This window comes from Diorhabda carinulata, chromosome 9 (assembly GCF_026250575.1).
Source record: "Diorhabda carinulata isolate Delta chromosome 9, icDioCari1.1, whole genome shotgun sequence".
Taxonomy (NCBI): domain Eukaryota; kingdom Metazoa; phylum Arthropoda; class Insecta; order Coleoptera; family Chrysomelidae; genus Diorhabda; species Diorhabda carinulata.
In genome coordinates this window covers 21,039,316-21,056,297 of record NC_079468.1, presented here as the reverse complement: position 1 = coordinate 21,056,297, position 16,982 = coordinate 21,039,316, and the positions used below count along the sequence as shown (strand labels likewise).

At 32.1% G+C, this 16,982-nt stretch overlaps 1 protein-coding gene across 4 annotated transcripts in view; it reads right to left on the bottom strand.

Moving 5' to 3' along the window:
* Positions 1-152: 152 nt before the first annotated feature.
* Positions 153-16,982, bottom strand: part of LOC130898206 (uncharacterized) — a 39,163-nt gene continuing 22,333 nt past the window's right edge. For all 4 annotated transcript variants that reach the window (XM_057807310.1, XM_057807309.1, XM_057807312.1 and 1 more), the window contains 9 exons: positions 16,215-16,311; positions 13,726-13,882; positions 9,910-10,173; positions 4,565-5,118; positions 3,807-4,262; positions 3,550-3,739; positions 2,950-3,167; positions 2,670-2,883; positions 153-1,358 (listed from right to left, as the gene is read on the bottom strand). In XM_057807310.1, coding sequence (XP_057663293.1) covers positions 1,110-1,358; positions 2,670-2,883; positions 2,950-3,167; positions 3,550-3,739; positions 3,807-4,262; positions 4,565-5,118; positions 9,910-10,173; positions 13,726-13,882; positions 16,215-16,311 — 2,399 coding nt within the window. In that variant the 3' untranslated portion in view covers positions 153-1,109. The remainder of the gene's footprint in view (positions 1,359-2,669; positions 2,884-2,949; positions 3,168-3,549; positions 3,740-3,806; positions 4,263-4,564; positions 5,119-9,909; positions 10,174-13,725; positions 13,883-16,214; positions 16,312-16,982) is intronic.

The window sequence follows — 16,982 nt, the reverse complement described above, 5'->3', positions numbered from 1 at the left end:
CTGTTAGACTCTACCAATTTATATCGTCTGTCATGACGAGAAGTACGATTTTGTATGGGAGAGCACATGTAATGTCCTCGGGTGAGATTCATTCATTTTTAGTTTAATTGAACGTTGTTTGAGGTATCACAGGGTATAAATAAAACACAAAATACCTTCTGATACAGAATATTTATTCATAGACTAAGTTAAATTCAAACAATAAATGAAATAAATATATCTATATTAACTAAATAATCAAATTAAAATCAGAAACAATATAAAATGTGATAAAATCTCTTACCGACAAAGTGGTATTTTGATTTTCATCTAAAAATATATAAAACTGTGCAATATTCAATTACAAAAATAAAATTTGTGATTATGTCCATTAGTGGACCACGTTATTTCCTTTTAAAGTAATTAGTCACGTACTGGGTTTCCCAGAAAAAATTATGATCTGGTATATTGATAATTTCATGAGAAATCGAGTACTCCTCTAACAGTACAAGTAAAACTCAGTCTATATGGTTTATGGTCAATATCTAATTACCAGATCAATATAATATGGTTGTTTTGAATTCTGGTAATGGGTACAACTTATAAACACCGATCTTTCCACACATAAAATCAAACCCAGACATCTCTAAATATGACAATTATGTTTCTAAATATCTAGAAATAAGCAATTTTGTGCAATGTAAAATCATACAAATTCCTATATGTTTTTAGCACATAATATGATTGTTTGAGAATATGGTAATTCTGTCATATGCCTTAAAGTGAAATTAGCCCGTTTTATATATAACTATTTCAATAAATTTCAGTTTCGCGATGCATTTTTTGCATCATTACATTTTCCATATCTCTCAGATTTAAATTTATATTTAGGCATATACAAATTTTTTGAATATGTCGTCGAAAAATAGATTCCTTTTTTAAATACGTCTATACTTATAGACTATTTTTTTCAACCCTTTCAGTCTCTTTTTTTTTGATATTTACTTCATTTAAACCTTTTCATTTTTTGATAAGACAAATTGAAAACAAAAAAATAATAAACGACGTCACAACATATACTCATCACTCGGTTTTATATTTACATAGACATCACAAAAATTTGGCTAATTTTACTTCGAATTTGTTGCGTTAGATAATTTTGGATCGACTTTCATCTCCATTTCAATTGTATGTTGAATCTGTGCCGAGTTCCTTCTCACATAAACTGAATCCAAGCTGGGTTTTCTTCTTCCTAAATGTCTTTCAACCCATTTCAACATAGTTAATACGGCGTCTGTAGATGGAAGTCGACGTTCAGCAGATGTTTTAGTTATTAAAGATGTAGTTACTCTAAATGTAGCAGCCATTCCTTTAAGAGCCTGAAATAATATTTATCATATACACAATTATCAATTTCTGTTATGATATTTCTGCTAACGAAATATCAGAACGTTATTTACATATATAAAAGTTAGTTTCAAGATTTTTCACAAAGATATGTGGTCTTCTTGTAACACCATGCCTCAATCAGATCTTGCATGCAAAATTTGGCAGATAGTGAAAAAAAAAACATGAAATCCAGATCGATATTGAAATGTTCTTCATAGATTTTCAACAAGCATTTCACTCAAACAATAGAAGAAAAATGATGAAGGCTCTGCAAGACCAAGGAATGGGAATGAAACTTATCGCAATGACTTTGAAAGAATATACTGACCAAAAAAGGAGGATGGAGCAAAAGATATCAATTAAAAAAGGGATAAGATGAGGTGATTTACTGTACACAATGTGTTCATTCTAGCGCTAAATCCCGTATCAATAAATGTCATAAAGGAAACTTAAGAAACAGGCAGACGACGTTACAAAGAGGAAAAGCGTGATCGGATGTATGTTAAGAAACTAACAAAACTGAAGGAATAAATTGGGGAAATAAATATAAATGTGAATGAAACGAAAATTATGAGGTATCCAAACAGCGAATAATAAAAATACAGGGATTATGAATTTGAAATATTCGCAACTATAGAGTATATTCTGCAAATAAGAATTTGTTCAAAATCAAGATACTAAATAAGAAGACCAAAATAAATATTTACAAAACAATGATAGATAGTTTACTGAAAATGAATACAGACAACGTTTGAACTATGAAATGGATAATGAACTTGAAGGGAAAGATATAAATAATAAAAAAAATGAAAGATAATATCCCTAGGGCCTCTGTGGAGGTGAGCACGGATACAGTAGGTTTGTCAATACTACAATGGGATCCAGGAGGTAGACGAAGGGAAATGTGGTTAAAAAAATACAGGAGGACCTAAACGGAATAGGAATGAGAAAAATTAGCGAAAGAATAGAATAAACAGTATAAGGATTGATTCCCACAAAAAGGATTGAAGAAGCTTTATGAGGCTCCATCCCACAGGTGATATATAAGTTTAAATTTTCACTTCTTAGACATCTTTTCTATTTTTGTCATATTATAAATCATTGAGAATCAAATCTACTCAATATTTATTTTTGTAAGCATGCTTAACAAATTGACGAATATTTTTTCGATATATACAGAAACTGTAGTATAAATAAATGAATAAACAGTAATTCCTAGTAAAAATATTCATAAAAAATTATATCAATTACTCTTAAGCGAAAAAAATAAATTTGCAAAATGAATATATCGAAAATGTTACCTGCATCGCGTCTTCATCTGTTTGATCATCACCAACATAAATAATTCTAATTCTTTCACTCCAATCAACACCAAAAGCAGTTCTCAAGATATAAATCGACGCCCTTCCTTTATTCCATTCTACTGGTGGCCTTGCTTCTACAGCACAATGTGCTATATCAGCATTGAACCCAGCTTCTGATATTAATTCTATTGCCTGTTTCTCCAAAGCTGGCCTGCATAATAAACATAAACAAAACTGAATATATTATATTGCTCGTAAAATATTCATCTTCATATACCTCAATTGAACCGGAGTTTCCCTGAAATGAAAAGTCAGAAGAGCTCCTTTATTCTCAACCCAAGCTCCATCCCTACAAACTTTTTCCTGTAGTTGTCGCATCAAGTTTCCAACTTTATCGTGGAATTCAGTTGGCATGGGGTGAACAAATTTGGTTCCATCAGGATGGAGAATTTCCAAGCCGTGGTTACCGGCATAAGTGATTCCTTCAATCCCAACCTTAAAAAATGTTTAATGGCATGATAATTCGTATTCCAAACGGGTTATAACAACGTAATCGTTTGGTGAGCCATATAATAATATCAAATTACAAGTCGCTTGGCGTACTATACAAAACCTCTATAAATTATTTCATATTAGCTTAAACGAGTAGTCAAACTCACCAAACGGTGACAGCTCATAGTTGCTATAAAAAGAAGCGTATCGACCACAGTTTCTCTGTTTAAATTTTGACCCCTAAACAAGTAAAGTAGACCAACGAAAGCCTTTACATATAAAATATCTGCTTTTTCTTGTTAAGGTTTTTTCAATGTACTCGTACATTGAATCAGCATCACACAAATTACGTAACAGATCGTTGAATCACTGATATAAAACTTACCATATCCTTCACATTGTTGACATTCCTTCCACTAACAATTGCGATATAACAGTCTGAGACATTCGATAATCTTTGTAACACATTTTTGGTTTCCGCAGGAATTATGGCCAGATCAGGATGAGGAGCTATTGGTGCTAGAGTACCATCATAATCTAGCAGTAACGCTAACTTATGTGTATTTCCTATGTATCTAAAATTGAAGAGACAATATTTCAATTATCATTTATAAGTAGTGAATAATTGAATATATCACTCACTTTGACAAATACTCATCAAAATCGTCTAAAGTTACTGCAGGCATATTGGTTGAACCAATATCGTCATGGTCTTCTTGAGTAAGGAGAGAGCCCATAGCTGAAAGGAAAGATTTTGTCCAATAATTGACGTCATTGAGTTTCTCCCTCCTCCTCAAATAATTCATTCGTAGTATCCTCTCATCTTCTGGCATAGTTAATGCTCTATGAATAGCTTCTGAAGCTTGATCTATTTCATAAGGATTGGAGATAAGCGCTTCGTGCATGGTCTCACCAGCTCCAGCAAAAGGAGAAACAATAAGAACTCCCGGTGGTATATTAATCTGGCAAGCTACGAATTCTTTGGCTACAAGGTTCATTCCATCTCTCAATGGAGTTACTAAACCTACAGCCGCGTCCCGGTAGAAAGCAGCTAGTTCATCTTGACTTACGCAACCATAAATGTATCTTATAGGCGACCTAGAAGAGAAAGTATATTTCATTTGGAAAACAAAATTTAAGAATTCAAACATCTGTACTATGTGGAAGAGTTTATATCGAATTGCATAAATAAATGTTGTTTTGTGTGTTAAAGCTTCGGATTAATTGCGACGAACCACCAATTTCCTCATCCCACACCAAAGCACCAACTGATAAACTCTCACTTGAAAATGATATATTTCAGGTCTCGGGATTGTTGTGGCTGTGGAGTCTCTCAAATTTGTATCGAGTGAAATAATTTCTAGTAAATAAACAAGTAGACAAAATAAAATTTGTCTCACCAATTAGGAGTAGTGAATTTTCCGTTTATCCTTCCCACTAGTTGATCCATTTCCTCTTTAAGGTCTTGATATTCCTTAACGTCAGTTCTTGAGGGAACAGATATTTGTAGCATTGAAACTTTCTCTTTGTGTTCCGGATGATTTTCCAACAATTTCTCGAAAGCTTTCAATCTATGGACAAGTCCCTTAGTATAATCCAATCTATCAACTCCAAGAATGATTTTTTGATTGGTTGAAATAACTCTGGGCGCTTTTTCTGCCAATTCAACGAATCTTTCGAATGGAATTCCAATCGGTAAAGGACGTACACGAACTGTTCTTCCACCATGTTCAACTAACAGATTTTTTCTATCAACACGACATCCCAAACTTCTTTGACAACAATCTACGAAGTTTAAGCAGTAGTCGGTTATGTGGAAACCAACGAGATCACAGCCAAGCATCCCTTGTAGGATTTCGTCCGCCCATGGAAACAGCCGATATATATCCCATGGAGGGAAGGGGATGTGTAGGAAAAAGCCCAATTTTACTTTGATCTCCTCTTCATCTGCTGCCTATAATTGAAAAAGATAGTTATGAATGCTAAGTAACTCATATAGGAAGAAATTAAATCTATGAGATCTGTTCTCGACTAAGTTAAAAAATCTTTGAAACATAACAGAAAATGAATTCAATTAAAGGACTATCACATCATTTTTTATATCAAGCATTGGTAAAACATTTCTTTCCAGTTAATTCACACGGTTTGAGAGCCTCAGTAAACTACAAGTGAGAATTTTTAGGCTGTAACATGAAGGCAGTTACGATGACAACAACCAGGATTTGTCACCACCACAAGAATTTTTACCACAATTTCAGTTCACTTCAGGAAGTAAATAATTATGATTTGGATTATATTTTATCTAATTCCGCTATCAAATGTAACACTTAATCACTCCTTGACATTAGGAAACGTTGTATTGATATATCAGTTATGAAAAGTAGTTATGTGAAAACTGTTTAGGAACAATTTACGAATTACTGTTAAAACTGACAATTATTTCATTATTTAAACTGACAATTTTCTCATTATTTTAATTTTATAGTATTTTAAGATTCATAAACATTGAAAACAACAATTTCGAAGACAAAGTTATTGAAAGTAAGTCGATTTTCTGGGTGGATATTTTCTTGAACTTATTGTGTAATGTTAATTTCATTTGAAGCTGTGATATCTATATGTATTTCATCTTATTTTCTAATGAACTCTTAAAATAGCCTTTGGCTACACTGTTGGATTTCCATCCTTGGTGTAGACCCAAAATATCATTTAACCTGAAGAATTAAAGATGAGTGACGAACTACATTTCTATGCTATGATATGAACTAGAGGAACATTATTAAAAACATGAAAAAATTACGATTAAATAACTTGAAAAAAAGTTGCTGATCAAAAGAGAGACATCTGAATTCAATGGATCAGACAAACTAAAAGAGTTAATTGAACGCAATATGATAAAAATGGGTATCAACTGGAAAGGAATATTGTGTGAGGAATTTGAAACATAGGATTTTGATTTTGACAATCATAATAGTAATTAAAACTAATAATAATCAATATCAACCCCAATAGATTAAACAAGCAGATAAATATATTCATTTACTAAGTTTCCTTTCATTTTGGAATTTTCAACTATATTTCAATGAATTAAACAATTACTTTAAGATATCACTTCATGAACTAGTACATTGAAATAATAAAGAAGTCTAGAGTCACTACAAAAAATAGTTTAATTAAATTATTTGTGATCAAATAAATTTTCTACAAATATTTGTTCACATCAATCAATTTTATTGCTGGAACCTCGAAGGTGAATGTCAGTCCTAGGACAAACTGCAATTAACCTGAATTGTTTTTAGACTAGTAACAAAAATAGATGGTAATCATTCACGGTATTATTCGAATCTTTTTATTGCAACGCAAAAATAAATTATAAATCTGTAGTGGCGACTAAAGATAATACTATTATTTGTATTATAATTAAGTGATGAACTACATTGCTGTTATCAAAGGTAATAAAATTATACCATTGTGAAAGTCATACGAATAAATGATTAATTACTAGATAAACTTCCGTGGTATTACCACAAGGAGAAATATTCGGTCTCTCGATCCACACATTCACACCTACGATTTTGATAAGATGACGAGTTGTGAAAATACATTTTGTTCTTTCCTTTATGAAAAAAAGATCATCCATAAACCAATTTAGGAGGTCAGTATATACATTTACTAAAAAGTTAAAAAACGAGAGTGCTATTAAGTAATTGATAAACGTAGAATAGTCAAAGGGCGCACACCAAAATCTAGGATAAATATTATACAATCATTCAAAAGATCAAATATAGATTCTGGTAGCATACTTTCAGACGCTTTTTTTAGGGGAGGGTCGCGGGGGTGATGACCCTCACTAGAATAGCTTACTATTAGGGAAGCATCAAAGTTTCGTAACAGTTTGAGCGAAATGGCAGACAACTAAGCAGTCCTCCGGAGCTTCATAGAGCTGTAAGGTCATTAGTAAGGTAAAGCTCTGGTTCGCTGAGCTTTGACCCTCACTAAAACCTCCTGGTTATTAAACGAAAGAATTAATGTCTTCAATAACATGAAATTTGGAATTTATATTAATAAAATAATATGAATAACCCCATTAAATACATTTGAATCGCCTATTAGTGTCGTAACCAATGTAATTAATCCAATCCAGCATTGTAAAAGTTTCCTTCACATGTGGTACAATCGTGATATGTGCAATTGCAGATTATGAAATCGTTTTATAACCATGAAATAAATAAATACAAAATTATAAGTAATTATTGACATTTCGTGAAAAACAAACTGATAAATGATTAAATACATATGATAATAAAGGCAACATTCGTATTCCGCGTTTGTGAACTTGTTATTTATAACCGTTTTATTTGTAATAACCTAACTCAAGAATCGATTGAGCAATATCAATTTTTCCTATCAAAAATCAATCTACTAATTACACGTTCAAATTTTCAGTTCAGTACGTGACATACCCTTAGAAGAAATTTTTCTTCTTCTTATCTTCTTCTTTCCGATCCTTTGCTACTTCATACATTCAGTATTGGTTCTCCTTATCTTTCCCCTTCCTTTCATACTTTGGTAGCAAAGTTTTTTTGGGTAGAAAAGAACGAGAGCTTCCTCTCGTTCTTTTTGCTTCTGTCACATTTGGTGTAACTCTTTTTATGTCTCATTATCAGTTTAAAGTGATTTTTAAAAGAACTAATTTCCACTGTACGTACTCAAATATAATTACCAATCAGTCCATATATGGTATGTTCAAGTTGGAACAATTTGAGAAATAGTTTGACAAACCACCAATTTATGGATCGTTTTCATTACATTTCACTGGCTATAAAGGAGTATTCTTTGATATTTGGAATGTAAATTGCTTAATAAGATTCCGGAGAACATTTTAAAAGTCTTATTATTATGTTCTTATTATGTTAAGTTATTCTTAGCGACATCGTCATCTCTGTTTTCAAAATTTATTCCTCATACGAAGTGTCAGCTATGGTCTCACTGATACATGCCGTTATGGATCTCGCTTGTGTAACTTCAACGATGGAGATACTCCCTCATTTTTATGGTACATTCTGTTAACCTGCTGACTCTATTTCCCCAATTTGCAATATCGTCAATATTACGATTTTTAATTTTATTGTAGTTTTTCTCGACATCCTCAACGCTTTTCTTTTCAAAATCTGTCCACAGTGGAAGCGTTCGACTGATACATATCAATATTGGTATCATACGTGATTTATGATAGGAATCTGTGGTTTGGTTTCATCAATTTAATCCTCGGCTAAGTAAATGTCCTTCTAAATTTACCCCTTTACGTTTACTCAAAGATATTTCAAAGTAGACAAGAGTTGGATTTCTTCGTTGTAAATTTCTATTCTTCTGCTACAACTCGTGGATAAATTTTATCATTTCGTTTTCGCGGAAACGAAATGAACGATCAAATATTAACAAACATAGAACTTAATTTAATATTTATGTATGAATTCAACCAAATGTTCACTTTCACTATTCAATTTTTAATTTCGGGACAAAGTATTAGAAAACTTGAAAATTTATGTCAGGTTATAATACATTGTACCAAATAAAATTAACGAGCAACTTTAAATTCAAAATCAAGATTAGCGTGACCGTTTGATGTTTTTTAATATTTTACATCCATTATCATTATGAACCGTTATTTATGTGTCCAAGAATACATATTTCTTCTGTTTGTATTACTATTGTGCTTTGGTAGAGTTTTTTTTTTGACTTTCGTCTAAATGCCATTCAGTTTTCGTTCACATAATATGCCGACAAAATCTTTGGTTATGGATACTGTTAATGGTTACAACAGAGCTGTTGTTAGATAATATTACAAATTCACTGATTGTAAAACTCCCAGTCATCTAACATTTCCGACAGTTTTGAATTATTTGCGAGAAAATGAAACTGTTCCAAGCGAAAGAACAGAACGACACGTAGATGAAGCGCAGGAATATGACATTATTGACGTTGTTACTATCTACTCCACTGGAAAAAAGTCGAAAACTTGTTAATACTCTAATAAAATTGATCAAATCATACTTTCAGTTTAACTAATACCAGTCGAATGCTTGTTATTAGTATACAGAATCATGAAAAAATTCAGATGATTTGAATCACCCTGTAAATTAATAAACACGAGAAGTTGACACTTGTTAGTAGCCATTTTATAACCTCCATGAGGAACTTTACATACTGTGGAAGTATGTAAAGTTCCTCATGACTCACTCTGTTTAAATTCATAGCATCCCCCAGGAGTTAAATAACCAGAAACTGGTTAATGACGACTGGTGATGAGATTTTGAATATGTTATTGTTTATTTTATTAAAAAAAAACATTCCAATACATACAAATACAAATGGAGGTAACTGAGAGGTCAAAGTTCAAACAATTCGAATCAATAAGAGCCTATTCTTTTACCTTTCTAACGAAAGTTCCAGCATTTAACGAATGTGTATAATCTATAGAAATATGTTTCTAAATCGTTTTGATTTTTGGTCTATTCTGTTTGAAAATTAGTTTTTTTATTACCTGTCTTTCAAAAATTCTGAAATAATTTCAAAAAAAGGCTTTCAAGCATAGCGGCTGTAAGCTCTGGAATATAAGTAAGGCTACTCCTGTGGAATTTGGCAAAGTAGACCAAAATATGATTTGTGTATGTACTTCTACTGAGAGGACATTATCACCAATATCACCATTTTCGATATAATTCAAATTATAATATAATATTACCTGTCTTATCCAATTAGCTGCTAACATGAGATGATAGTCATGGATCCATATTAATGGCACTTCTGTACTATTTTTTGGTAATGATTTCAAAGCTTTCAATGTACAGTCTGCGAATTTTTGATTAGCTATTAAATAAGATCTCCAATGTTCAGCCTTAAATGAAGCCCTATCAGGCATTGAATGGAATAAGGGCCAAAATGTGGCGTTGCAACATCCATTATAATACGAATCAAATACTGCAGGATCCATATAAACTGCTACCACCTGTAAACATATCAAAACGTTGATTTCTCACTATTTATTTATAATGATAATTAAATTATCGTTGCGATTTTCATTAAATATTTATATGTTTTAGATCTTTTTCTAATTAAACTGACAAAATGAATAATAATTACTGCCAATCCTAATTAAAGTAAAAAAAAATGAGCAAATACAACGCTCTCATTAATTGAAAGTCATTAAAACAAGGAAAGATGTATAAGGGAGTAAATAATATAATTTGTGACATTCTAAGTGTTACATCTGGAAATGATATCAAAGTTTTATCTATATCTATATCTACAGTTGTAAAACTTGGAGATGTTGTATCTGCACAGTTCTATTGAGTAACCAGATCCAAATACGATGAAATATGTGTCTAAATTGCACTATTGTTCACAAACTCTGGTGCAGTTTATCCACCGCCTTTTCGCCTTTTGAGGATGCCTACACGTGTAAAGGGGTAAATGAAACCACAGGTCAACAAAAAGATATCAATTTTCTGAGTGTTGTTGATAAAATATCTCGAAGACAACATTATTCGATTCTTAATCACGGTTACTGCATGAACAAAAAAATCATGAACGTTGAATTATTCCTTCTGGGTGTCATACTTTACTTACAAGATATTATGTCACCAAAAATACACTCGTGGGCGACATTCCTGCAACCCCAAGTGACTGGCGAAAATAACTGAACACGAAATTATATTTATATTAGTAAAATATACAGCTAATATCATTAGTTTCAAAATTGTATGAAATATGTTCCTTGCTCTCGCAGTCCAACAATTTATGTAATGATCGGTAACTACCTATTTTATGCTTTTTTACCAGGGGTAATTGATCCCTATAGAAGGTCAAGTACCTAACTCACCACTATCAGTGAGCAATCAAACCTCGAGAATAAAAAAAGACGCAAATCTTCGTTAACAAAAATTCTATCTGAAAATGGGCACAACAAGACCAGATTCAACGGGAAGTGATCGAACCTCATTGAGCACGTGGTTCCGGAAAACAAAGACATCCGGGAGAGATGACCGGTACTGAGAAATCGGGCTCTTACTGGTGTTTAAACCCAATAAGAGCTTAGAGAAACGCGAGAAGTGTCTATGATTAGCTGAACAGTCAGGGAAAGACTTATGCAGTTGGCTTTGAGTAAAAAAGGCCAGCTACTGGATGCAAATTTAGCCCAACCCATCGAGCGGCCCGTTTACGATTTGCCAGAAATCACGTTAATTGGACTGATAAACAATGGGGTTCTGCTCTTTTCCCGAAAGCGGAGTGTGCCTGTATGGTAGCGAATCTGCAGAAAATTTGTAGAAAGATTCACGTAGTTTTGCAAAAAAAGAACAATTTTTTGAAGAAGACTACTGGATGGTTTGGATGATCATTTCAATGGAAGCATAATCCGAGTAAGCATTTATTTAAACTTGCGAGAGGGCTGAGGGATTGATGGCGAATCGATACATGGAAAACTTTTAAGAGATCACGTCGTTTCTTAATGTAAGAAAATGCCCAAATTGCCGCTATAGATTGGCTAGCGCGTAGCCCATCGAGCGTTTAAGGGATGAACTTAAGAGTAAAGTTCGGGCTAGAAATCTTGTACCGGCCACAAAATCAGACACAAAACGGCACTCACTGAAGAATGGGAAAGCATCGAACAGGATCTTGTAGAGAAACTGATTCGGTCCATGCAAAAGCGATCGTGCTAAGGGAAAGAAAAATAATTATTGGTAGTAATATAGATTACTCATTATAAAGCAAAGACTAATGGTTTTAAGATGCTAAAATCGGATCAAAAAATTGAAGCCACAGATATTTTGCTAAAGAATTTTTTTTGCTCACGAGTGTATATTTTTGGAATTAATCACTATTTGATGGTATCAACTTAGTCACTTTATCAAGTTTCCTCCATACATCAGGATTCAATTATATTGTTTTCGAGATGTAATTAACTCGATACTAGAAAGTGAACAACTCGTCGCATTATTTTATCAGGTCGATAAAACATTCAAATCTATATTGCAATATTATTTTCAAAGAACGTGTTATCAATTATTAGAAATATATAAAGAATAGGACATAATGGGAGAGAGGTACTTGAAAAACTGAACAATAAGAATTCATTGTATATATGCTATGACAATTTTGAATTATAATGCTCCACTTTTCAAACCCCTATTTTGCTAGAATATACAAGAGTTGTCTGAAAAGTCTCCGATCTCAATTTGAAGATGAAATTTTTTGTCAATATAATATGAAACCATATTTGCGCATGCTATTTGATATTCATCCTACAATTTCTGTTTGACAATCGTATGAGTGGGTCATCGTGAAAATTTCTCTGTGTCGAGCTGTCCTTAATTAATTATTTTTAAAAGGCAACATGCCTGAAAGTAACTATTTTCAAGAATTGTCGGACTAAATGTATAAACTTGAAAAGAGACTATGCTGAAAAATAAAAAAGATTATAGAAATAGATGTTCTGTTCCTTTATTATGTTCGAAAATTTACAGAGAACCTCAGTAGTGTATACTACAATAATAAAATAACATACATAAATACTAATAGAGACGCAAAATTTAAGCAATACATAAAAAAACCTGTTTGAAACTACCAACTTCATGTGACAGCTTCATAGACATAAAACTAATGTTCACAAAGGTATAAAGAAATTCACGAGGTAAATTTAAAATGCTCTAAATCTTACAGATGTATGTATTTTATATATACGGGGTGAATCACCTGTATTCATAAGATTTATAATAAACAAACGGTGACATTTCTCAAAATATTCTTTCTTGACTTCTTGACATCAGTTACGGTTACAAACGAAAATTCATAGGGTTGTTGAAAATGGAGTTTTGACATCTCATGTAGCATATTCCTTTATTATTAAATATTAATTTAATTGAACCTAATATCAAGAATTCACACCAGGCGACTTTATGAATCATTATAATGAAACAAATACATTAGCTTCGATAAAATTATATTAAATTCACAACGACTGAAAATATGTGGAATTCTTGTGAAAAAATATCAAATCAACGTATTGAAAATATACAGGATGCTCTGTTTGAAGTAATAAGGTTGATGTTTGAATTTGGCCAAAGTGACCTCAATATTTAAAATATCCTAAATCGCTGTTGTAAACTTCATTTATTTGAATGGATTTATCGGGATCAAATTTCTACGCCACTTTTTCAGTTACATAAGAAATGAGCTATCTCAAGAACGACAAAGCCTAGACCTCATTCAAAGTTGACCTAATCTTATTTATAGAATTCAAAAATGTGTTCGATTAGTTGCGACATTGTGTTTGACTGAAAATAAATGTTAATAGTAGCTATGTTCAAATGGCTATAAGAAAAAAATGTTACCGACTGTCTACTAGACTATCATTGTGGGGTTATAGTAATAAAATAGCAAAATGATGTTTGTCGTGTTTACTTTCTGATATTATAAACGAGACTATTTATTTATTATGTATAACTTGGAATAAAGTAAATGTATTCTATTGATGATTATGGAGAAGAATTTTCATACTCACTTTTTCGGATTTTAGTCCTGCCGTTGGTGTAATATCATTAGGATCAGATTCGGGAATTGGTTCATTTGGATCTTCCAAATGTATACCTGGCCAACCTACCCATAGTCCTCCACCGTTAATAACTATTGGAGCTACTGCAGTCACCAAACCTCCAGCACTAAAACATTCGTTTAGATGTGTCTAGGTTGTTTAGACAAGGTACAAATATGTTTTAGAAGAAGTTTTGAGTTCACTTTTTTTATCTACAGTATATTTAACAACGCCACATTCCAGCACGGAATATTATTTACTAATATATTTACAAAAAATCTTCAACCTGAGTTAATGCTCCTCAAATCAGAACAAGAAAATAAGGATGAAATGATTGATTCAATGTTTTGTTGTGCCTTGTTAACAAGTGCTCAATATTGAATTTATCTTATGTAGTCCGAATATTTTGATACATGTTCTACTTGTAATACTGACGAGGATAATAGTACGAATTTACGAAATTATTGTCTGCGGTGATTTATAACGGTGCAAACTTCATAGCAAACTGCCATTTTGAAGTGTGAAGTTTGCCTGGTGATCCTGGCAAAGATAATTGTGCGAAATCATGAGATTATTGTATTGTCATTCATCGAGGTTAAGTAAATATTGGCAAGGCAGATTGTTATGTAATCATTTTTCAAGAATATTAGTAATAAGTTAACACCTGCAATAAATACCAATGGTAGTTATTCACAAGTGAATTTGATGTATTACGAGAATCAATAAGTTTAGTATACATAAGTGGCGAAAGTGGTTTTTCTATTACTTTTATTTGTAATAAGTATAAAAATTTCAGTTTTCTCTTCCCTATATAGTAAAAAACGCTTTTTGACATTGTTTCACAAGTCGTAATCAACAATTACTGGAAAAGTACCCATTGCCCTTAGAAACGGGTTGTAAATCAAATTGACTACGGATTTCCAATTTAACACCCTTGGTTGGAATAATTTATGTCATATATAACACCCTTGACGACAAGTTGTAAGTCTACTTAGCACCCTTGGGCGGTAATAATTTATTTACAAAATGTTGATAAATATTTATTTTTTTTTTCTAACAATTTGCAGTAACAGTCTTTGCTTAGCACCACCTATACACACTTTGTCCTGGATTTTCTAACAGCGGCGATATAGAAGCATTTTTTGCTAATTCTTCTTTAACCATTTAACTGTTCAAACTATCGGCTTGTAATAGTTGATGAAATATCAATGTTTATGATATTGTAGAAACCGAACAAAATTATCCAAAAATTCATGGAATATGTCGGATGCTAAACTATTTGGTAGCGTTCCTGAGTTTTAACTGGATGTGATATCCTGATGCAAGGAATACCATTTTATTGTTTCACGTATTTTTTTGACTTTTCCTTGCAAGTTTGTTGTTCATATCCATCACAGATCCCTTTCATTCCAGTTTCCTTCTCTAAGGTCTTCCTCTACGTCGCTGAACGCTCTAGTTCGATATTCGTTTTGGCCATCTGTGTTCTGGTATCCATTAAACGTGACCATCAAAGAATAGAGGCAAATCTATAAAGTTTCGGATTTTGTACGGGCATTATAAGCATCAAAAATCGTAGCTATTCTACAGATAATCTAGAAGAATGACGCTTTCAGCATATAAAAATACGGTTAGCATGACCTTCCCGGCTAAATGCTGGATCTTGAGTTTTTTGGTGGTGATAAACCTCGATGCTTCCATACTTCATTCTCTAGATTACACTAAAAGATCCATTGATCATTCATTGTTACTTATCTTACAAGAAAATGTTCTTTTATCTTTTCTTTACCGCGTTAGAAAACTGACAATTTTTTCCCACTTTACCTGTGTTACCAGATGATAACATTAGTGGTACACATCTTGCAGAATATGCTTTGGGGTCATCTCTATTGAACACAACTTGCTGGACTTTAACATTGACTTCTTGAAATTCGATTTCCTTTTGTATGCGCACTTCAAAAGCTTCAAAAACAGATTCTAGTTCATATATAATAGATTAGAATGTAACTTGATAATTAATAAATATTTAGATTCATAAATAGGCCAGGATCGGATCAGCCCTAGTAAAATATATGTGAGCTAAATGCGATTGATTGTAAAATTTCGCAGATTTAAACTGACAATGTTTGCTTTTGTTATTACAAGTTTGGTTTGATGACAACTGGTATAATGAAGGTTCAAATATGTTTTCAATATTCATAAGAATATTATACAATTATGCATAGAACATAGTGTTTTTAATTTGCAAAATGATGAATTCAAATAAAACATCATCTAAAAATGGAAGTAATATTCCAAATTATCCAAAAAATTCAGACAAAAATATTTACATTGATCAAAGGAAAACGATTTTTTTCCTATGCTTTAGTTAGTCCACTAATTTTAGCTTTAGCTATATAAAGTTATAAATGCTTCAACGTTTGCTCAATAAAAGTTACCATAAAAGTTAGTAAAGTACTTACCTCGCTTTTCTTATCAATTTTCCATCCTTATCTCTCTGAAGCACAAATGGTAGTCGGTTGGACACTACTATCATAGACCCCGAAGAAGCGACTACATCTACAAAAATTTCAATAGACAGATCAGAAACATATCTGATGATCATCACAATTTTTGATACTGGTATTCAATTTGATATTAAATGTTTTAATTCTGACTATCAACTGATCAAAAGAACAGCTGTTGTTTTGTTTCCAGAATCGGCGTAGTCATTATTATTGAATTATGTGCTTGAACAAAAATAATCGTTACTTCTAAACGATTTGTTTTGGTACACAAGCCAACAAAATGATATTCTAGTTTCAATTTTATTTTTCAAAGGATAATAGTTCCAGCAAAAAGTAAAGAATGAAATATATCTTTCTCTACGTTCATGCAATTAACGCAACTCTATTGAACTATACGCAAAGAAAGTTTGAGAATGAGTAATATTATTTGAAAAATAGATGAAAGTGAGAAGAGTTTGTTGGGACCCCACCAGAAGTTCTTCTTGTTCATTTTGCATATTTCGAAAGATATTAAGCCCTTTCTACAGTCAAGAAGATATTAATATTAAAAATTATAAAAAACTAATGGCAGAACTCTACAGGAATTCGGTTAAAAATTATTAAATTAGCTTTTGTAAGACATTTTAAAATTCTTTGTTGTAGTTCGCTGCAATATTTGGCATCGCAGGGTCATACCATTATCAATTGAATAAATTAAAAAGTGCCACGTTCAAAAACTGACAT